The sequence below is a fragment of the Salvelinus sp. IW2-2015 genome, linkage group LG4q.1:29, assembly GCF_002910315.2.
Source record: "Salvelinus sp. IW2-2015 linkage group LG4q.1:29, ASM291031v2, whole genome shotgun sequence".
Classification (NCBI taxonomy): Eukaryota; Metazoa; Chordata; class Actinopteri; order Salmoniformes; family Salmonidae; genus Salvelinus; species Salvelinus sp. IW2-2015.
The window spans coordinates 80,100,663-80,125,387 of NC_036842.1; the positions used below are offsets into that span (position 1 = coordinate 80,100,663).

At 43.0% G+C, this 24,725-nt stretch overlaps 1 protein-coding gene across 3 annotated transcripts in view; it reads left to right on the forward strand.

The window, feature by feature from the left end:
* Window positions 1–21,713, forward strand: part of LOC111962600 (UPF0606 protein KIAA1549-like) — a 97,772-nt gene extending 76,059 nt beyond the window's left edge. For 2 of the 3 annotated variants that reach the window (XM_023985784.2, XM_023985783.2), the window contains exons 14-21: window positions 5,153–5,391; window positions 6,182–6,417; window positions 11,615–11,759; window positions 12,282–12,602; window positions 14,205–14,257; window positions 14,781–14,923; window positions 16,903–17,051; window positions 17,359–21,713. In XM_023985784.2, the coding sequence (XP_023841552.1) occupies window positions 5,153–5,391; window positions 6,182–6,417; window positions 11,615–11,759; window positions 12,282–12,602; window positions 14,205–14,257; window positions 14,781–14,923; window positions 16,903–17,051; window positions 17,359–17,565 (1,493 nt within the window). In that variant the 3' untranslated portion in view covers window positions 17,566–21,713. The remainder of the gene's footprint in view (window positions 1–5,152; window positions 5,392–6,181; window positions 6,418–11,614; window positions 11,760–12,281; window positions 12,603–14,204; window positions 14,258–14,780; window positions 14,924–16,902; window positions 17,052–17,358) is intronic. The other variant, XM_023985785.2, reaches the window with a different exon arrangement.
* The last annotated feature ends 3,012 nt before the right edge of the window (window positions 21,714–24,725 follow it).

A 24,725-nucleotide genomic window follows, 5' to 3' on the forward strand; every position in this document is an offset into this window, starting at 1 on the left:
TGCGTAAAACAATTGTTGAAAAATGATCTTGTGTCATGCACAAGTAGATATCCTAAACCAATTTGCCAAAACTATAGTTTTTGTGGAGTGGTGATAAACGAGTTTTAATGGACTCCAACCAAGGTACTGCCCCTCCAAGAATGGTGAGGTCCCCACCACCCAGGTCGAAAGGACCTCCGTCTCCTCCACCAAGGCGTCCCGCAGCACACGCAGACGAGGAAGGTCAGTAGACCGCGACAGTTTTTGTGACTACGTGCTACTTGCGTGTGTGCGTGCTCCTCATTCACCTCAGCAAAGAGATTCCAGTAGAAAAATGCTTTGAAAGATGTTCCATTCACAACAGCACATCTTAAACAATTATTAATACAATACAGACAATAGATATTTGTTGTCTTTTGTTAGGAGAATTCCTTCTATGCAATATAAGCCAGGTAGAAAAATAAGCAGTAACATATACTTTCTACTGTCGCCCGCTCAGTTAATTTTCGCACCATGACCACACAGCAGTTTCAGAGTAACCTAACGCTGGCTCTTCACAATCACACCATCACAGCTCAATCAATGGTGTCAATACGAGATGGTCTATTCTCGTGAGACAGAATGGTCGCTCTGACTAAAAGATCATTCTCTCGCTAATTGCTTTAGCTAATAGCAGATAAATTAGGCTTGAATGCTGGAGTGGCAGTGAGCACTCTCAATCCGTGATGAGTGTGATGGGTTTGCTGTCACATTGTCACTAATGTAGCGCATTAAAAGATATGTCTTCCATTCTGGACAGCTGTTCTAAAAGTGTTGGATAGGAATTTAATGATACTGTCAATGGAATAATACTGGTGATCGATTACGACAAAAAGTGTATTTCTTTCGAAGAAAAGCCATTACAAAAAGGATTTCCCTTGATGGATTGATAACTATAGTGTTTTGTTCTGTTGACCTATTTTTAAAAAGCACTAAGTATGTACACTACCGTTCAAAAGTTTGGGGTCACTAGAAATATCCTTGTTTTTAAAAGGAAAGCATTTTTGGTTCATTAAAATAACATCAAATTGATCGAAAATACAGTGTAGACATTGTTAATGTTGTAAATGACTATTGTAGCTGGAAACGGCTGATTTATGTAATATCTACATAGGCGTACAGAGGCCCATTATCAGCAACCATCACTCCTGTGTTCCAATGGCACGTTGTGTTAGCTAATCAAAGTTTCTAGTTAAAAAAAAAATGATAAAACTTGGATTAGCTAACACAACGGGCCATTGGAAAACAGGAGTGATGGTTGCTGATAATGGGCCTCTGTACGCCTATGTAGATATTCCATAAAAGATCTGCCGTTCCAGCTAAAATAGTGATTTCCAACATTAACAATGTCTACACTGTATTCTGATCAATTTTATATTATTTTAATGACAAAAAATATATTTTCTTTTAATAACAAGGACATTTCTAAGTGACCCAAACTTTAACGGTAGTGTATGTGTGCACGTGTCGTATGTGTGTTCTTACATGTGTGCATGTACACCTATTTGCTTCAAGACATGGTGGTGCGTGTTTTCAGGGACAGGATCTCTCCCTCGGACAGGGACTCCATGTGAGCGCTGGTCCGGTGATCGTGAGAAGGAGTTAGCGAGGAAACCTGAGAGCCTTCGCCATGCCAACGACAGCAAGCAGGCCCGCAAGATCCCAATCAATGTTTAAATGGCAAGTGTCCATGGCAACATTGGATCACATCCATGCTCTCACGTACAAGAGAGAAGAGGAGGAGGAGGGAGGAGAGAGGAGAGACAAAGAGAAGAGCAACTCATGTTGAGAGGTTAAACAGGAGATAGAGAGACTTTGAGGAAGAGATACAAGCAACTGATAGATAGACCAGGAGCGAAGGAGAGACAGAGAGAGACAGAAGGAGGAGAGACTGCGTTAGTGTGAAAGGGAGGTAGGCCTGTCTTGTGCCCCTCTGGGCCTGGTTGCTGAGTGTGTAAACTGTGCAGACAGGGTCAACGCCAGCCAGACACAGACTGACCTGACTCACCACAGAGGAAAGGTTCCAGCAGTACGACGTCACATCCCTTCCTCCTGCTCTCTGCCGTACACTTACACACACTCACACTGTGTCTTACCAACACACACACACTACTCTCACACACACTACCCTCCGCACACACACTACCTCTCACACACACACACTACCTCTCGCACACACACACACTACCTCTCGCACACACACACACACACTACCTCTCACACACACACACACACTACCTCTCGCACACACACACACACTGTGCTTGCCAACACACACACACTACCTCTCACACACACACACACTACCTCTCGCACACACATGCTACCTCTCGCACACACACACACGCTACCCTCGCTCGCACACACACACACACACCTCTCGCACACACACGCTACTCTCGCACACACACGCTACCTCTCGCACACACACGCTACCTCTCGCACACACACGCTACCTCTCGCACACACACGCTACCTCTCGCACACACACTACCCTCGCACCACACACTACCTCTCGCACACACACGCTACCTCTCGCACACCACACGCTAACCTCTCGCACACACACCGCTACCTCTCGCACACAACACCTACCTCTCCACACACACCCACTCTCGCACACACACACTACCTCTCGCACACACACGCACTACCTCTCGCACACACACACTACCTCTCGCACACACACACACACTACCTCTCCACACACACACACACTACTTCACACACCACACACACCTCGCCACACACACACACTACCTCTCACAAACACACACTACCTCTCGCACACAGCACACACACACACTGTGTCTTAGCAACACACACACACTACTCTCAACACCCACCACACTACCTCTCGCACACACACACTACCTCTCCACACACACCACCTCTCGCACACACACACACACTACTCTCCACACACACACACTACTTCACACACACACGCTACCTCTCGCACACAAACACTACCTCTCACACACACACACACCAGCACTCTCTCGCACACACACACACACTACCTCTCGCACACACACACACACTACCTCTCGCACACACACACTACCTCTCGCACACACACACTACCTTCGCACACACACACTACCTCTCGCACACACACACCTCACTCCACCACACACACACACTACTCTCCCCACAACACACTACCCACAAACACACTACCTCTCGCACACACACAGACACACCTACACACACACTACTCTCGCACACACACACACTACCTCTCACAAACACACACTACTCTCGCACAAACACACACTACCTCTCGCACACACATTCTACCTCTCAGGGCTGCTCCTCAGCATGCTAAACAACCTCCGTCCCTTTTCCCCTTAGTCTAAATATTAGCTGAGGTTAGGAGACCAACTGTTATTATCAGCACTGGCATTTCTTCTTCTAAATGAGTTGCGCTGCCCTCTCGCCTGTCTGTCCTGATTCTGCTATGGATGTCCAAGACTGACATAGCACTCAAAGTAGTGTATACACATGGTCCAAGACCTGACATAGCACTCAGAGTAGTGTATACACATGGTCCAAGACCTGACATAGCACTCAATGTAGTGTATACACATAGTCCAAGACCTGACATAGCACTCAGTGGTGTATACACATGGTCCAAGACCTGACATAGCACTCAAAGTAGTGTATACACATGGTCCAAGACCTGACATAGCACTCATGTAGTGTATACACATGTCCAAAGCCTGACATAGCACTCAGTGGTGTATACACATGGTCCAAGACCTGACATAGCGTATACACATGGTTCAAACCTGACATAGCACTCAGAGTAGATATACACATGGTCCAAACCTTGACATAGCACTCAGTGTAGTGTATACACATGGTCCAAGACCTGACATAGCACTCAGTGTGTATACACTTGGTCCAAGACCTGACATAAGATGTATACACATGGTCAAGACCTGACATAGCACCAGAGTAGTGATACACATGGCCAAGACCTGGCATAGCACTCGGGTAGTGTATACACATGGTCCAAGACCTGACATAGCACTCGGTGTAGTGTATACACATGGTCCAAGACCTGACATAGCACTCAGTAATGTATAGACATGGTCCAAGACCTGGCATAGCACTCAGGGTAGTGTATAACATGGTCCAAGACCTGACATAGCACTCTTAGGTGGTAGTGTATAGACATGGTCCAAGACCTGGCATAGCACTCAGAGTAGTGTATAGACATGGTCCAAGACCTGACATAGCACTCAGAGTAGTGTATACACAACTATGATGAGGTAGTGCAGAGCTATGCAAAGACTTCAAGTATTTTTTCTAATGTCTGAGACTGTCTCTGACCTAGGTCTATTGAAATGTAAGGACAAACTGTAGCTTATGTCAATATATTTCAAGAAGGATTGCATTCTTTTTAACTTCAATCTTTCTTTCTGTTTTCCCTTAACTTTGTGGCTTGCAGGAAAGAATAGAATTGGTAAGAGTTATTCTTCTGTCTGTCGGTGTTGTAGACATGAGGCTTTGTGACTTGTAGCTGCTGTCTGTGGGACCGTGATGTGACGTCCATTGTGTTATGATTGCTTTGTGTTGTGCATCTCATCAATCACCACTATTGAGATGTCACCTCCCAGAGGTGGGGAACAATRAATCTTGAACAACAAGCTTAGACCTTTTTCTTGTAGTTCCTTGTAGGCTACCAAACATCTGAATAAGTGTCTTACATTGGTAAACATCAGACTTGTCATCATTACAAATCATCTGGATAATGGTTAAATGATTCATCCAATTCAGTGCCGATAAGAATCATCCGTGCACAGAGAATGCTAGTTATTGTAAAAGAGAATTTGAGAACATTTGTTCTCATTGACTTCCCTTGCTGAATAAAGGATCTGCCCCCTGGTGGTGTAAAGAGTTACATGACACCTGTGACTTTTTTTATTTAACCTTTATTTAACTAGGCAAGTCAGTTAAGAACAAATTCTTATTTACAATGACAGCCTACACCGGCCAAACCCAGACGACGCTGGGCCAATCGTGCACCGCCCTATGGGACTCCCAATCACGTCCAGTTGTGATACAGCCTGGAATCGAACCAGTTGTGATGTTGACCTTAAACAACCTCCCTGATCTCCTTCAGGTCCTCCTCCCATGAACGGCCATGACGAGCATCTCTCCTCTGCCTCAATCTTTGAGCATGTGGACCGCATGTCGCGCTCAGCCGACGGCACCCGTCGCCTGTCCAATAAGATTCAGCTGATCGCCATGCAGCCCATGGCTGTCCCGCAGCCCATGGCTGTCCCGCCCCAGCACCACAGCCCCACTGTCAACGGTATTAACGGCAGAGGGCCAGAGACACACAGCAGCTTTAACAAGGAGGTGAGACACTGACCCGCCCACACACTAACACTCTTACGCAGACATGTATACAGGTTACAGTAATGTCATTCATTACCTTACATGGAGCATGTATAAACAGTAGACGTCTGTGATCCTCTCTATTCTCCCTCCTGTCTGGACATACAGAGAAAATTGATTTTATGTCAATGAGACTAACCTACACTGAGTGTAGAAAACATCAGGAACACCTGCCCTTTCATGACATAGACTGACCAGGTGAAAGCTAGGATCCCTTAYTGATGTCACTAGTTAAATCCACTTCAATCAGTGTGGATGAAGGAGAGGAGACAGGTTAAAGAAAGATTTTTAAGCCTTGATTATATATTTGTGCCATTCTGAGGCTGAATGGCAAGACAAAATATTGAAGTGCCTTTGAACGGGGTATGGTAGTAGGTGCCAGGCGCACCGGTTTGAGTGTGTCAAGAACTGCAACGCTGCTGGGTTTTTCACATCCAACAATTTCCTGTGTGTATCAGGAATGGTCCACCACCCAAAGGACATCCAGACAATTTGACACAACTGTGGGAAGCATTGGAGTCAACATGGGCCAGCATCCCTGTGGAACGCTTTCGACACCTTGTAGAGTCCATGCCCCGACGAATTGAGACTGTTCTGAGGGCAAAAAGGGGTGCAACTCAATATTAGGAAGGGGTTCCTCATGTTTTATACACTCAGTGTATATAAATCATGGTTAAATGAAATATACATTATGTATAGTAAAGTTGCGTCTGGCCAGGTGTTTCTCACTGCAGTCATGTCTATTATTTAGATCCAGGTGGCGTTGAGGCATAAGTCTGAGATCGAGCACCACCGTAACAAGATCCGTCTGCGGGCCAAGAGGAAGGGTCACTATGACTTCCCTGCCATGGACGACATGGTAGACAATGGTCTGACCACTGACCCCAAGGACCAGGACCACATCTACCACAAGGCCCAGATGCAGATCRACAAGATCCTGGACCCTGACATCCACATGCCCTCACTGTTCATGGAGCCTAAAAAGAGGTCAGTGTTTTTTGGGGTAGAGGAGGGGTAGGGTGCACACAGGGAGGGGTGTGCGTACAGTAGGCAACATGTATCGGAGGAAGCTGCACACTGCAAAAAGTTAAATCTAAGCAAGTCTAAAGATCTTATATTGAGTGATAATTCACTTAAAAAAAGGTTTTCTTACCAAGCTAAATTATCAAATGTCAAATTTCAAGATATTTTTCAAGATATTTCACCTTAATCRTCTTAATCGTCTTAATAAAATCATTTAATTTTTTTATTTTGCCTTTTATTTAACCAGGAAAAGCCCATTGAGACSCAGATGTGTTTTACAGCGAAAACACAATATGTATTTATATTAGCTMACCACAATAGCCAAACACACAACGCCATGTTTTCACCATGTTTCCACCGCATAGGTAGCTTTCACCAAACCCACAAATAGAGATAAAATTAATCACTAACCTTGAACAACTTCATCAGATGACAGTCTTATAACATCATGTTATACAATACATTTATGTTTTGTTCGAAAATGTGCATATTTGAGGTATAAATCGTAGTTTTACATTGCAGCCACCATCACAAATAGCACCAAAACAGCCAGAATAATTACAGAGAGCAACGTGAAATACATAAATACTCATCATAAAACATTTATGAAAAATACATGGTGTACAGCAAATGAAAGATAAACATCTTGTGAATCCAGCCAATATTTCCGATTTAAAAAAAAAAGTGTTTTACAGCGAAAACACAATATATATTTCTATTAGCTCACCACAATAGCCAAACACACAACGCCATTTATTCACCGCCAACATAGCTTTCACAAAACCCAGAAATAGAGATAAAATGATAAAATGAATCACTGGACAACTTCATCAGATGACAGTCTTATAACATCATGTTATACAATACATTTATGTTTTGTTCGAAAATGTGCATATTTAGAGCTGCAAATCGTGGTTTTACATTGTGAATACGTAGCCACAATGCACCAAAATGTCCGGAGATATTTTGGACAGTCACCTAATCTAANAAACTTTACTAAAAAATACATGTTGTACAGCAAATGAAAGATACWCTGGTTCTTAATGCAACCGCTGTGTTAGATTTTTAAAAATAACTTTAGTACAACATACAGCATGCAATATTGTGAGACAGCGCCCTACAATTCTCCGCCTTGTTGGAGCCAACATAAAACACAAAAATACGAAATAACATCATAAATATTCTCTTACTTTTGATGATCTTCCATCAGAATGTTGTGCAAGGAGTCCTAGTTCCAGAATAAATCGTTGTTTGGTTTTAGAATGTCCATTTCTTCTGTCGAATTAGCAACTTTGGCTAGCCATGTGGAGCTCACGTGTCCAAGAAATCGTTGCGCCCCGAACGAAAAATTCAAAAATTCCCAATAAACGTCGAATAAACTGGTCAAACTCGGTTGAAAATCCTACTTTCTTGATGTTCTTCTCATATATATCCAATAAAATCAGAGCCGGAGCATTTCGTAGTGTATACGTAACGCATTTCAGAAGACAATGTGGAGTTCCCCTGTGCGCCGTTGAAAACTGACAAAAGAGCGGACCTGTCACTCCAAAAGCTCTCATTCGGCCTCACATCAAGATAGACACCCCATTCAACCTTCTACTGCCTGTTGACATCTAGTGGAAGGCGTATGAAGTGCATACAGATCCATAAATATAAGCCAGTTGAATAGGCAGGCCCTGACACAGAGCCTCATTTTCAGAATTTTCACTTCCTATWTGGAAGTTTGCTGCCAAATGAGTTCAGTTTTACTCACAGATATAATTCACAGTTTTAGAAACTTCAGAGTGTTTTCTATCCAATAGTAATAATAATATGCATATTGTATGATCTAGAACAGAGTACGAGGCCGTTTAATTTGGGCACGATTTTTTCACAAAGTGAAAACAGCGCCCCCTCTTAAGAAGAAGTTTTAAGTAGCAACCACCTAGCAGACCGGGTATGGTAACTGCTGCTGGTGTAGGAGATCAGACTACAGAGGTAAAGAGGGAGTTTACCCAAAAGGGCTTTGTAGATGAACACATACAAATGTATCTTTCTGCGCAAATAAAGTGAGGTCCAACCTACCATTTCGTACAAGGTGCAATAGTGGGTGAGTGACTTGGCATTTGTAATAAAGCGCAAGGATGCATTATAAACAGAGTCCAGTCTCTGCAAGACGGAGGTTGCATGCACAAGTCACCATAATCAATTACAGAGAGAAAAGTGGCCTGAACAAGCTTCTTTCTATAGGGAAGCAAGACTTATTATGAAAATAAAAACCCAATTTCAATTTAAGCTTTGTCACAAGATTATCCACATGAACGTTAAAGGACAACTTGTCATCCAACCAAATATCTAGGTATTTTTTTATTGAATATCCAAAACATACAATATACTTGCAGTGAAGCCGCTCAACAACTACATCATACATTTACATTTACATTTAAGTCATTTAGCAGACGCTCTTATCCAGAGCGACTTACAAGTTGGATCATACCAGTCATCCAACAGACTCCCATTCAGAGCGACACACAGAAGCATCCAGGGTCAATGCCCTGCTCAAGGGCACGTTGACAGATCTCCCACCAGGCCAAATACCTAGGTATTTGTAGGAAGACACTTTTTCAATGGATAAGCCACCAGATGTGACAATGCTAATATTCTCTGGCAGAGTTCTAGCTCTGATAAAGGTAATGAATTTAGTTTTTTGTATATTCAAGACCAGTTTTTCAGTGACTGAAAAGCAGTCTGGAGCTCTTCAACAGCCTGTACCAGAGAAGGAGCACATGAATATATGACTGTATCATCTGCATATAGATGGTACTTTGCTGGTTGCATCCCATTTCCCAAATCATTAATACAAATTGAGAACAACACAGGAGCTAAATGGAACCCTGGGGGACACCTCTATTCATCTCAAGAAAGCTAGTTCCTAAATTACTTGTATTACGCTTTTTGGGGGTTAAAATAAGCAAAATTATCTGCCAATGACGTTAGATAATTTAGCTAGATAATTATTTTTAAGTTAATTGTTACTCTTATGATATCAGTATGTCTGTATGTTTCTCATTTTAAAACCTATTCTCAAGAGAAATAGTCATCCAGCTATTTTTGCAAATGACTGACATAGAAAAATTATTTTTGGAGATGTACACCATCCAGAAATGTTTTGACAAATTTGTTTTGTTGTGATAACTTTGAACTCTGGAGAAACTTTCAGTGTCTTTCAGATTGTTCTGCATTGCATGCGTTTAGCAGTCACAATGAGGAGAAATCTACCGGTGTGAGAGACGTTTTGACATTGGACATTTTCCACATTTTGTTATGTTACAGCCTTATTCTAAAATGTATTAAATAAAACATTTTCCTCATCAGTCTTCACATAATACCCAATAATGGCAAAGTGAAAACAGGCTTTTAGAAATGGTAGTAAATTTATTATAATAAAAACAAAAACATAGGTATTCAGACCCTTTGCTATGAGACTCGAAATTGAGCTCAGGTGTGTCCTGTTTCCATTGACCATCCTTGAGATGTTTCTACGACTTGATTGGAGTCCACCTGTGGTAAATTCAATTGATTGGACATGATTTGGAAAGGCACACACCTGTCTATATAAGGTCCCACAGTTGACAATGCATGTCAGAGTAAAAACCAAGCCATGAGGTCGAAGGAATTGTCCTTAGAGCCCCGAGACAGGATTGTGTCGAGGCACAGATCTGGGGAAGGGTACCAAAACATTTCTGCAGCATTGAAGGTCCCCGATAACACAGTGGCCTCCATCATTCTTAAATGGAAGAAGTTTGGAACCACCAAGACTTTTCCTAGAGCTGTCCGCCTGGCCAAACTGAGCAATCGGGAGAAAGGCCTTGGTGAGGGAGGTGACCAAGATCCTGATGGTCACTCTGACAGAGCTTCAGAGTTCCTCTGTGGAGATGGGAGAACATTCCAGAAGGACAAACATCTCTGCAGCACTCCATCAATCAGGCCTTTATCGTAGAGTGACCAGACGGAAGCCACTCCTCAGTAAAAGGCACCTGACAGCCACCACTTGGAGTTTGGCAAAAGGCACCTAAAGATTCTTACACCATGAGTAACAAGATTCTCTGGTCTGATGAAACCAAAATTGAACTCTTTGGCCTGAATGCCAAGCGTTACATCTGGAGGACACCTGGCACCATCCCTACGGTGAAGCATGGTGGTGGCAGCATCATGCTGTGGGGATATTTTTCAGCGGCAGGGACTGGGTAGTCAGGATCGAGGGAAAGATGAATGGAGCAAAGTACAGAGAGATCCTTGATGAAAAACTGCTCCAGAGCACTCAGGACCTCAGACTGAGGCAAAGGTTCACCTTCCAACAGGAAAACAACCCTAAGCACTCAGCTAAGACAGCGCAGGAGTGGCTTCGGGACAAGTCTCCGAATGTCCTTGAGTGGCCCAGCCAGAGCCCGGACTTGAACCTGGTTGAACATCTCTGGAGAGACCTGAAAATAGCTGTGCAGCAACGCTCCCCATCCAACCTGACAGCTTGAGAGGATCTCCAGAGAAGAATGAGAGAAACTCCCCAAATACAGGAGTGCCAAGCTTGTAGCGTCAGACCCAAGAAGACTCGCTGCCAAAGATGCTTCAACAAAGTACTGAATAAAGGGTCTGAATACTGTAAAACTTTTAATGCTTTGTCATTATGGGTTATTGTGTGTAGATTGATGGGATAAAAACAATTTATTCCATTTTAGAATAAGGCTGTAACAAAATTTGGAAATATTCAAGGGGTCTGAAAACTTTCCAAATACACTGTATAACATATTATAAAAATGCACCTTCAGTTTGCAAACATGTTAGGGAAACAGAAAAAGCTATCTCCATTAAATAATAAACCCTGAACAGTCTGATGTCTCTATTCAAATTGCTGGGATTCCATTCCAAACGACCAGTAGATGATTCCTGGCCTAAAAGTTTTGATTCTGTCTCTGTGGTTGCATCTGGAATAGAGCCCTATTCCCTATATAGCGCACTACTTTTGAGTGTACTTCTTTTGAGTGCACTATATAGGTAAAAAGTAGTGCAGTATAGGGAATAGGGTGCCATTTTCAGACCAAGTGGTCAACATTTGTGAGCTATAGGGAATAGGGTGCCATTTTAGTGTGTTTGGGCTACTACTCTGTATTGACATGTGTCTCAGTGGCAGGGGGAGGCGTTCTCCCAAGCAGAAGAAGAAGCACCAGCTGAACGGCAGCCTGACTGACGCAGACAAGGACCGCCTCATCTCCAACGACAGTGATGGCACCTACAGGAAATACCCTGGGGTCAACAACGTGGCCTATGTGGTGGGTATACCTGTGGAACATATTGTATACACCAGTGGAGGCTGGTGGGAGGAGCTATAAGGACTGACTCATTGTAATGGCTGGAATGGGAAATGGAACAGAATCAAACATATGGAAGCCACGTTTGAGTCCGTTCCATTTATCCCATTCTATATTCCTTTAATAGCTCCTCCCACCAGCCTCCACTGGTACACTCACACAGACAAACCACTCACACAGACATACCACTCACACAGACAAACATACATCAATATTCTTCCAATGGAGATCTCAATCAGAGCAAGGATAAAGGGGTGCTTTACTTTGGGGGGGGAGTTAAGTTCCTTGCTCAACAACAGGAGAGGGTATGGGATCAGAGAGCAGGCGCCCAGTGTCTATATCACATTACACTTACTTTTGTATATGTACATAGAGACGCCGCCAATCGTTGGTCATGGAAATTTGGTTAAATGTCGTGGAGAAGTCATGGAAAAGTCATGAAATTCCATCTCAAAATGTGTATGAACCCTGTATTGTTCCCAGTCGGACCCTGACCAGGCCCCAGAGTCCGGGACCCCCTCCCCCAACGACGACGTGTTCCTGGGCCACATCTCGCCCCCTCCGGGGCACGCCCCTCCCCCGCCCCCCTACATGCCCCCCCAGCCCTCCATCGAGGAGGCCAGGCAGCAGATGCACTCCCTGCTGGACGATGCCTTCGCCCTGGTCTCCCCCACCTCCCAGGGCAGCACGGCCGGCATCACCCTGCCCGGGGTCAACTCCAACCCCCCCAGCTCCAGCCCCCCACCTCGTGGTGGAGCCCGCCCCTGGGGTACTACCTACCCAGCCCTCAGCCCTTTCTCCTCAGTAAGTACTAGGCCTTTCAATATTGATTACCTAGCACAACTGTACTGTAACCTATTGATTACCTAGCACAACTGTACTGTAAATGTGACTTCAGCCTGCTCTGGAATACTCTACATATATGTTCCGATTTAAATTAACTCTGATTATATTAGAAAGATTTACAGAATTATATACACTGAGTATACCAAACATTAGGAACACCTTCCTAATATGGAGCATCACCCCCCTATTTGCCCTCAGAACAGCCTCAATTTGTCAGGGCATAGGCTCTACAAGGTGTCGAAAGCGTTCCACAGGGATATTGGCCCATGTTGACTCCATTGCTTCCCACAGTTCTGTCAAGTTGGCTGGATGTCCTTTGGGTCGTGGACCATTTTTGATACACATAAGAAACATTTGTGTGTGGAAAAACCCAGCAGCTTTCTAGTTCTTGACACAAACCGGTGCGCCCTCTAAATGGCACACAATGTCTCAATTGTCTCGAGGCTTAAAAATGCTTCTTTAACCTGTCTCCTCCCCTTCATCTACAATGATTCAAGTGGATTTAACAAGTGACATCAATAACTTTTTTAATTGTTATTTAACTAGGCAAGTCAGTTAAGAACAAATTCTTATTTACAATGACGGCCTACCCCGGCCAACGCTGGGCCCATTGTGCGCCACCCAATCACGGCCAGATGTGATGTAGCCTGGATTCAAACCAGGCACTGCAGTGACGCCTCTTGCACTGAGATACAGTGCCTTAGACCGCTGCGCCACTCGGGAGGCTAATAAGGGATCATAGATTTCACCTGGTCAGTCTGTCATGGAAAGATCAGGTGTTCTTAATGTTTTGTGTACTCAGACGAAGGAGCAGTATATCATAAATGATGTATATGAATCAGGGAGTTTCCACTCCTGATGCAACGGCTTCAAACAAATGCCAACACTATATTTATAGTGGATATGCCATCGCTTTAGATTTACACTGCATTCCTTTCTTAAATATAACACTGTCTGCTGTTCAAAATTCATTTTAGGGCATTTGAAGCAAGACCAGAACATATATGCTACAGATTATAGGCTATTTGATCAGAGCAAATAGTCTATTCAGCTGCTCTAAATAAATATTTTCTTAGACCGTTCCTGTTTTGTTTTATAAAGTTCACCCCCAGTCATTTGAAATGAATTCAGAGAGTAAGAGCTCTGTCTAAAACCAGGCCAATATATAACCAGTTAGCTAGCTCAGGTGTAGAAAGAGTTCTGAATTCCTCTGTTCTGGTTCAGTGCATTAGCCTTCTCTGAAAGGTCACTTTTAGAGAAGGAAAATAACATCCAACACAAACCAGAAAAGCCCATAGGTTATTTAAACATGTTTCCTGCAAAACACCAATTACTGTGCTGTACGATTCTAGACTCTCAGCCAAAATGTATCAAAGGGTCATGTAAAATTCAGTCAATAGAAATATCCATGTTATGCTCCAGCTTTATCTTGATTTATTCTGGGTTATTGGGTGCTATCTGTTTTGATTGTACATGATCTGCAAGCTTCAGTGAGGTCCCTGGAGTTTTCCCAGTGTCTGTGTGTCTTTGTCCTGACAATATGCCTGTTTCTCTCCTCAGAGATACGCTGAGTTAGGAATGTCCCCTCCTTCACTCCAAGGCTTACAACAGAGGTGAGTAGCTTACCACAGAGATACAATATCATGTGTATATGCGTCATAATATGTTATTGAATGTAATACTATGTGTAGCTAACTAACTCTGAGAGAAAAGGAGGAGTATTTTTTATTAAGTTTTCCTCAGATGACTCTAGGCTACATTGATCCATACATTATCTATAGCCCCAGTTCTTTAGTGGGGGGATGCTCTCCCTTGCAGGTGTCTATGCGCAGGCCAGGGAGTTGGGCCTCATACATGATTTAGTCTGGACCATCTTTATTTGATGGGCTCCTAACTGCCCAATAAAACACAGACATGGTGGCGATTGCTTTGGTCGATCTTCTTTTGGATAATTGATTAGTTTACACACCCAGGCAAATACTTATATGTAGAGACACACGTGTACACGTCACACACACAAACACACATACCACACACTGAAATATTGACCGACACTTCTGTACAATTGATGCATGATACAATAGAAGCTATGATATTGTTCTGTAGGAACAATATTTGAGATTGTGTGTATTTCAGACAGGGCCTGGGCTTCAGCTACCCACCAGGTGACCCAGGACATGTTGACCAGCTCCGCCCAGAGAGCCACTACTCCAACAGGGGCCTGTACACTGAAGACCTGCCCTCGTCTACCAGGCCACGGCCAGTAGGGGGCACCACAGGTACACATACGGGTGCATGCACGCATACACACACAACTCAACATTCACTGAATGTATGCCATTGTGTCTAAGCCAGACCACTCACCCCCTCCCATAAACCTGCCAGCCTCAAACAGCCTTGTCTCTATTGAATAATTAAAGAGTCTGGGGTTGGCTGTGGGCTTGCTGTGAGAGTTCATATACAGTTGAAGTCGGAAGTTTACATACACTTAGGTTGGAGTTATTAAAACTAGTTTTTCAACCACTCCACTTCTTGTTTACAAACTATAGTTTTGGCAAGTCGGTTAGGACATCTACTTTGTGCATGACACAAGTAATTTTTCCAACAATTGTTTACAGATAGATTATTTCACTTATAATTCACTGTATCACAATTCCAGTGGGTCAGAAGTTTACATACACTAAGTTGACTGTGCCTTTAAACAGCTTGGAAAATTCCAGAAAATGATGTCATGGCTTTAGAAGCTTCTGATAGGCTAATTGACATTATTTGAGTCAATTGGAGGTGTACTTGTGGATGTATTTCAAGGCCTACCTTCAAACTCTGTGCCTCTTTGTTGATATCATGGGAAAATCAAAGGAAATCAGCCAAGATCTCAGAAAATAAATTGTAGACCTCCACAAGTCTGGTTCATCAATGGAAGCAATTTCCAAACACCTGAAGGTACCACGTTCATCTGTACGAGCAATAGTGCGCAAGTATAAACACCATGGGACCACGCATTGTCATACCGCTCAGGAAGGAGACGCATTCTGTCTCCTAGAGATGAATGCACTTTGGTGCGACAAGTGAAAATCAATCCCAGAACAACAGCAAAGGACCTTGTGAAGATGCTGGAGGAAACAGGTACAAAAGTATCTATATCCACAGTAAAACGAGTCCTATATCGACATAAGCTGAAAGGCCACTCAGCAAGGAAGAAGCCACTGCTCCAAAACCGCCATAAAAAAGCCAGACTACGGTTTGCAACTGCACATGGGGGCAAAGATCATACTTTTTGGAGAAATGTCCTCTGGTCTGATGAAACAAAAATAGAACTGTTTGACCATAATGACCATCGTTATGTTTGGAGGACAAAGGAGGAGGCTTGCAAGCCGAAGAACACCATCCCAACTGTGAAGCACAGGGGTGGCAGCATCATGTTGTGGGGGTGTTTTGCTGCAGGAGGCACTGGTGCATTTCACAAAATAGATGGCATCATGAGAAGGGAAAATGTGGTGGATATATTGAAGCAACATCTCAAGACATCAGTCAGGAAGTTAAAGCTTGGTCGCAAATGGGTCTTCCAAATGGACAATGACCCCAAGCATACTTCCAATGTTGTGGCAAAATGGCTTAATTAAGAACCTCAAAGTCAAGGTATTGGAGTGGCCATCACAAAGCCCTGACCTTAATCCTATAGAACATTTGTGGGCAGAACTGAAAAGTGTGTATGAGCAAGGAGGCCTACAAACCTGACTCAGTTACACCAGCTCTGTCAGGAGGAATGGGCCAAAATTCACCCAATTTATTGTGGGAAGCTTGTGGAAGGCTACCCGAAATGTTTGACCCAAGTTAAACAATTTAAAGGCAATGCTACCAAATATTAATTGAGTGTATGTAAACTTCCGACCCACTGGGAATGTGATGAAAGAAATAAAAGCTGAAATAAATCATTCTCTCTTCTATTATTCTGACATTTCACATTCTTAAAATAAAGTGGTGATCCTAACTGACCTAAGACAGGGAATTTTTACTTGGATTAAATGTCAGGAATTGTGAAAAACTGAGTTTAAATGTATTTGGCTAAGGTGTATGTAAACTTCCGACTTTAACTGTATATATGTACTCTGCCTGCTTGAGTGCTGGTGCTGCACAGAGTGCATTTCAACTGAAGGATTGCATCAAAGCATATTAGAAGTGACAGAGGATTAAGTGTCAAAAATGGCTGAGGGTTGATGTGTTTTTTGTGTGTGTGTGTGCGCGTATCTGTTTGTAGGTAACCAGCTCAATCACCTGAACCAGGTGGATCTTGGGAGCCGGATCAAGGGGGGGTACCCATTGGGGGGCAGGGCACCTCCAGGTCAGACTGGAGGCTCAGGTTGGGCACCCTACTCTGACGGTGACTTCAGACCCACCAGAGACCCTGTGAGTCCTGCTCTGGCTTCACACTGCCTTATGAGACTTACTGTACCTCCATTTTCCTCTTCAAGCTGTCTTCTAAATATACAGGACAATGACATGCTTGTTGTTCTATGCTCTATTGCTGCTCCATATCTGTTTGACTTCTGTAGTTCTGGATGTTGGTTCACTCTAGTTCTTCTACCTCCCAGCTGTCAATCTGTACATTAACTATCCCTTAATATATATCGGTAAGTGTAGTGAAATGTCCTATTTTCTCCTTAACTCTTCTCTTTTGCCTCTTCTTCGTTCCCTCCTTCCCTGTGTGCTTCAGGTTCTTCTGGGCTACCCTGACTCCTCCTCTATGTTCCAGATTCCTAGTAGGAGTGCCCTAAGGGAGCCCTCTGCCCACCTGGACATCTACCCCCCCGAGGAGTCCTCTCCCCCCAACCACTCCTCAGCCTCCCTCATCAAGGCCATCAGGGAGGAGCTGCTGCGCCTCTCCCAGAAACAGCAAGCCGTGCCCAGTTACCACAGCTGAGACAGACGGCCTCCTCTGGTCCTCACTGAACCTCTACTGCTACATCCACCAGTCATACCGCTGCCCCTGCCTGCCTGCTCCAACCTAGCAATGCTTCCCATGGAAGTTCCTTTGTACAGGAGAGAGACAGTACTGCTGGGCTGCGTCAAGGTGGCTATTGGCAAACTAGACCAAACTGAATGAGATGACATCATATATGCCACTAGTAGCCTAAGCATAGATGGGGTCATTATATGAATGACCTGTTCTCTAAGCTCTGGCTCTCTGACCCAGACTCCTGTCTCTGACCCAGACTGTCCTATAGCATACAGTGTACTACAGTATAAGTGACCCTAGAGGTTTAAGGGAGAAGGTGTGAACTGAATGGTTGGCCATGACCACTGATCCCTGCCCAGTTGTTTTTAATTTGAGGTGTTGTTGCTTTTGTTCTTTTTAAACAGCAGTCTAGACTGTGTGTGTGTGATGATGATGATAATAAGCAATGTACTTTGATATTCTCTCTCATGCTGCCTTGACATCCTAACAATATTTTACAGTACAGTGGTCTTTCTCTATCTGTAGAACATCTTTCATTTAGGCTCCAAACATTGATACCATGTTACCTTTCACGGGTGATGCTTCTTACCATTACTATACAGGTTTTGTTTTTGAAGAGGCTCTTCTCCTCCATCTTCTGGTGCTTCTTTAAACGCTTTGTGTTTTCTGCCATGATATTGAGGGGTGATATGCACACTCCGTGAAACCAGTATTCCCAGGTGCAGGATGAAGTTGTTCTACATTGTTTTACGCCATGAGCCACACAATGCCTTGTGTTGTGACAGAGTGAGTCAGTTCAACTGTCTCAATCTACTATACAGCTAAAGTCAGAGTTCGGGGGGACAACACTAGACACAGAGAGCTGCAATAATTATACTGCAGTTACTCCCATACATTTTTTTTTATTTAACCAGGAAGGGCTCATTAAGATTTGAAATCTCTTTTTCAAGAGCGTCCTGGCAAAGATAAGCAGCACCAAGTCATTACACCATAACAGACAAACTACAAGTAATCTAGTAAAAACCACAGGGATATAATGAAATCATAAAACAACAAAGGCATTCCAAGGCGATGGCGCAGAGTACATAAAAGCCCTTTTACCAAATTCAGTTTGGACATACGGAACAGTTAGCAGGATAAAGTCCTGCGAACGAAGAGAGTACCCACCACATTTCTGAAAAATAAAAATGCCCAAATAAAATGGTAATAAACATTACTTTACCAATGCAACTACATTGACTTTGTTGTCAACATCTTCAGCACAATGTCCACATTTGACCTTATATATCCAGGTTGTTGAGGATGCTACCTTGTTAAGACTTTAAATGCCAACATATGGTGAACTGATATGACAACATTATTTCTATAGATATTACACTAAGATCATTTATTGTGTATAATAATTAATTTGTGGCATTTTATAACGTTTTCTGACCTGCAAACAAATCTAAATGATTGACAGTACCTTTACATGCAGATTGCAGTGCCTATTCAATTGTATGAATCTAACAGATCCGGCAATCTGATCTATTTAATTCACTGTATGCAAACTACTGGGTTGCACTTGGCTTTTCTCAGTGAATATCCTTCAGGCCACACCAACTGAAATGTAATTGAAAGATTCATAGGTCAAGTCAATTATGCATTGTATTGCTGAAGGAAATGCAGTATTTTCTCAGCTGAGAAACAGGGTCAGTGCTCACACGCGTTCAATCTCCAGGTATTCTTAATCTATTTCCTCCTTTTTTCATGCACTATTGACATGTTCAGCTACGTGTACTGTGTTTTAATTGTTCACAGTTTACTGCTCAGTCAATCTGTCAACTTGAGATGTTTTGTGCATTTTATGTTCTTTTTATTCTTGAATGGACTTGCCTCCGTGTTTTATTTGCTCCATATGTCTTTGTTCAATATTTTTTTAAACATTTTGTTCAGTAACGTTTTCAACAAACTCCACACACATTGCTTTGCTGTGGGCATTGAAGTGATGTTTCATTTCAATAAAATAAAAGATAAATTATTGATTTTAGTTGTAGGGTTAAGCTACATGTATTCACTAACTTGGATAGATTAATACTATATCAGTGTTGAACATTGTCCCAAGGTTTCACTCCACAACACTCTTATCCAAAGCAACTTACAGGAGCAATTAGGGTTAAGTGCCTTGCACAAGGGAACATCAACAGATTTTTCTCCTAGTCAGCTCAGGGATTTGAACTAGTGGCCTTGTGGTTACTGCCCTAACACTCTTAACCACTAGGCTACATGCACCGGCTACAGTACTGTACACCAGACACACACTACTATGGCTCCTCATGACCAACATGTACCTGTCTGGATCCCCCTCCCTTTGGTGCTCTCATACTAATGCCTCCCATCCTGTCTCATACTACTTGCCTGTCTGTCTGTTCGAGAGTCTTAACCCGGCTCTGTTCACTCCAACAAAAACTGGCTGTATGGGTTCATAGTACAGTACTGTATGGCATTTTGTAACTACTGTAGTCTCAATATTAAGTTAAAGGATTTTCTCTCAGCAAGGGTTCTATAGGTCTTAACAGTTGGTGCTAAAGTGCGTGGTTTAGCACCATCTAATATTCAACACTGTTTCTGGATGTAGTCTAAGATTTTCACCCATGCAGTTAGATTGTAAACTGAGTTACGTGTAGTGATTTCACTCCTAGTTGGTCTGATTGGCTTCATTCACAACACTGTGCTGTACCATACTGTACTGGAAAAGAGTGTCTGTTAAATGACAAATGTACAATGTACTGTATGCCTCCACCTGCTGGTTCTGCAACTCCCATGCACATCTCTCAGATTTAATGAGAGACGTTTTCCCTTTGTTTTTGACTGTTGTCTTGTTTTATTGTGAAGATCATACTTTGTGTTGGCTGGACCAACCATGTTTAATGTGTTTGACTTGAGTTAAGTTGCATGTTTCATTCATGTACACTACCGTTCAAAAGTTTGGGGTCACTTAGAAATGTCCTTGTTTTTGAAAGAAAAGCACATTTTTCAGAAATACAGTGTAGACATTGTTAATGTTGTAAATGACTATTGTAGCTGGAAATGGCAATTTTTTTATGGAATATCTACATATGCGTACAGAGGCCCATTATCAGCAACCATCACTCCTGTGTTCCAATGACACGTTGTGTTAGCTAATCCAAGTTTATCATTTTAAAAGGCAGAGTTGCAAAGAAAAAGCCATATCTCAGACTGGCCAATAAAAATAAAAGATTGAGATGGGCAAAAGAACACAGACAGTGGACAGAGGAACTCTGCCTAAAAGGCCTCCCGAAGTCGCCTCTTCACTGTTGACGTTGAGACTGGTGTTTTGCGGGTACTATTTATTGAAGCTGCCAGTTGAGGACTTGTGAGGCGTCTGTTTCTCTAACTAGATACACAAATGTACTTGTCCTCTTGCTCATTTGTGCACCGGGGCCTCCCACTCCTCTTTCTATTCTGGTTAGAGCCAGTTTGCGCTGTTCTGTGAAGGGTGTAGTACACAGCGTTGTATGAGATCTTCAGTTTCTTGGCAATTTCTCACATGGAATAGCCTTAATTTCTCAGAACAAGAATAGACTAACGATTTTCAGAAGAAAGTTCTTTGTGTGTGGCCATTTTGTGCCTGTAATCGAACCTACAAATGCTGACGCTCCAGATACTAACTAGTCTAAAGAAGGCCAGTTGTATTGCTTCTTTAATCAGCACAACAGCTTTCAGCTGTGCTAACATAATTGCAAAAGGTTTTTCTAATGATCAATTAGCCTTTGAAAAGGATGAACTTGGATTAGTTAACACAAATTGCCACTGGAACACAGGAGTGATGGTTGTGAATAATGGGCCTCTACTCCTATTTAGATATTCCATAAAAAATCTGACGTTTCCAGCTACAATAGTCATTTACAACATTAACAATGTCTCACTGTATTTCTGATCAATTTGATGCTATTTTAATGGACAATTTTTTTTGCTTTTCTTTCAAAAAGGACATTTCTAAGTGACCCCAAACTTTTGAACAGTAGTGTAAGGCTGTGTGTGGTTTGTTTTTCATTTGTGTTGTGCATGCTGTTCCAAAAGAAACGCTTTTAAAAACCAATTAAACCCAAGTTGCTTGTGTCCTAAGTTATTTAATACTGTATTATTCTATCGCCATGAGTATAACATGCAACTGATTAAGAAGCAAAACATATTTCATTCTCACATAACATCTGCTTATCATTCTAATTTTCCCCTGAAAGTAGTTTGTAAAATGATGATTATGTATTTTGCAGAGCACACAATTTCTCTGTGTATGCAGTTTATTTCTTAATACAGTTCTCTTAGCAGTGCTGTTTCATCCAGGGAGGTCAATCTGGTTTTCATAGGCTGCTACAGTAATGCGTTCATGTCCGAAGACGTTAAGTACCAGATGCAACCACACGGTGGTGCCATCTCATTACAAAATACCATGTGGTGAGCTTCATTCACTTCTAAACAAAGAGAACGCTCTGTTGAAAGTGAGGTCATCACTCTTGTAAGACGGGTGAGTGTGTGTTTGAGTAAATATGTAGTTCACAGGATGTTGGTGGCACCTTTATTGGGGAGAATGGGCTCGTGGTAATGTCTGGAGCAGAATTAGTGGAATGGTGTCAAATACATGGTTTCCAGGTGTTTGATGCCATTCCATTTGCTACGTTCCAGCCATTATTATGAGCCGTCCTCCCCTCAGCAGCCTCCACTGGTGTAGTGTGTGTGGCATCATTTAGCCTAATGCAGATACTTGAGAATGTACGAAATGTTCTCCCTTTAAACATTTTAGACCCTGGCAACAATGTGGAAGTGAGGAGAATGTGTTATGGATGAATGTGCATCTGTAGCCTCCAGGCATCAATGTAATTTGTAACAACAGTGATAAACAGTGTAGGTGCATAACTGCTCATAAGAGATGTGGAAAGTACAGTACAGTATCAAAGCTTAAAACTACGCATTGTTACCAATGGAAATCCACTCCACTCACTACTAAGACAACCCAAGCCTATCATAATGTAGGCTACTGTTGGTTTCCAGTACCTTTACATTGTTGCCTTTTTGATGTGTGGTTACTAGGACACAGACCCCCTAGAGCTCCCAGCCTCCCACTGTGTTTACCATGTCATTCACAGGGTTAGTAGCATTGACAGTAGCTAATGTGCTCCTATGTTGCACAACCTGCACTTACAACAAAGTCGGCTCAGGTGCTTTAGCATGGTAGTAAGGAGGGAGGGGTGAATGGGGATTGGTGACTGATTTGGATGACAGGTGTCAATGGTATTGACTACCAGTCTGTCTGTGATGCACGATAGAACATTCCCTTGAGGGAATCCAATAGTAAAGAAATGTTAAGATACATGTTTCAAAATTTCCCTTTGAATGTAGTGTGCTACAGTACAGTGTTTTCACATTAGACAATACACTACCCATTACAATTGACTGAATATCATATTTCCATCATTTTCATCCCATGTGTGATCAAAGGTGTGATCTTTGAAGACATATTTCACAATGTTTAGTAGGCACTAGTTTGTATCAAGCCTGTCTTGAGCATTTGGCCGTAGGTTCTCATCGGCATCGCTCTAAATATCCTCATTTTTTATGCATTTTGGGAAAAATCTTTTGGCATGGCGAATCCAAGCCTGACATACAATGACTGAGTGTTTAAAACATTAAGAACACCTTCCTAACATTGAGTTGCAACCCCCTCCCCTTTGCCCTCAGAACAGCCTCAATTTGTCGGGGCATGGACTCCACAAGGTGTCGGAAGCGTTCCACATGGATGCTGGCCCATATTGACTCCAATGCTTCCCACAGTTGTGTCAAGTTGGCTGGATGTCCTTTGGGTGGAGGACCATTCTTTATACAYACGGGAAACTGTTGTTTGTGAAAAACACAGCAGCCTTGCAGTTCTTGACACAAACTGGTGTGCCTGGCACCTACTGCCATACCCCATTCAAAGGCACTTCAATATTTTGTCTTGCCCATTCACCATCTGAATAACACGCATACACAATCCATGTCTCAATTGTCTCAAGGTTTAAAAATCTTTCTTTAATCTGTCTCCTCCCCATCGTCTACACTGATTGAAGTGGATTTAACAAGTGACATCAATAAGGGATTATAGCTTTCACCTGGTCAGTCTGTCATGGAAAGAGCAGGTTAATAATGTTTTGTACACTTAGTGTAGGTCTGTATTGAAATCATTGCATGCTTCATCCATGGCCTGAAGGAGGGTGGTACGCTCATGGGGATAGCAATTTACATCTTCCACCTGTATTGTACTTATTTGTCTATTTGGATCCAAATTAGCTTCTGCAGAAGCAGCAGCTACTCCTTCTGGAGACCACAAAACACACAAAATGTGACAAGTAACAAAACACTGATACATTGATAGACAAGGACAGTCACACAAATTTAACATACTGTACCCTTTAGTAATCCTGTCTATCCTGGAGGGGCCTGGACCCTTTAGTAATCCTGTCTGTCCTGGAGGGGCCTGGACCCTTTAGTAATCCTGTCTATCCTGGAGGGCGGCCTGACCCTTTAAGTAATCCTGTCTATCCTGGAGGGGCCTGGACCCTTTAGTAATCCTGTCTATCCTGGAGGCTGGACCCTTTAGTAATCCTGGCTTACTGGATGCGGACCTTAGTAATCCTGTCTGTCCTGGAGGCCTGGACCCTTTTTTAGAATCCTCATAGTCTCCTGGAGGGGGCCTGGACCCTTTAGTAATCCTGTCTCGTATCCTGGAGGGCCTGGTAGTACCGCTTCCTGTGAGGCGCCTTTATAATCCTGTCTGTCCTGGAGGGGCCTGGACCCTTTAGTAATCCTGTCATGTCCTGGAGGGGCCTGGACCCTTTAGTAATCCTGTCTAATGCTGGGAGGGGCCTGGACCCTTTAGTAAATCCTGTCTATCCTGGAGGGCCTGGACCCTTTAGTAATCCTGTCTGTCCTGGAGGGCCTGGACCCTTTAGTAACCTGTCTATCCTGGAGGGGCCTGGACCCTTTAGTAATCCTGTCTATCCTGGAGGGGCCTGGACCCTTTTAGTAATCCTGTCTGTCTGTCCTGGAAGTGGCATGGACCCCTGTAGTAATCTTTCTGTCTGTCG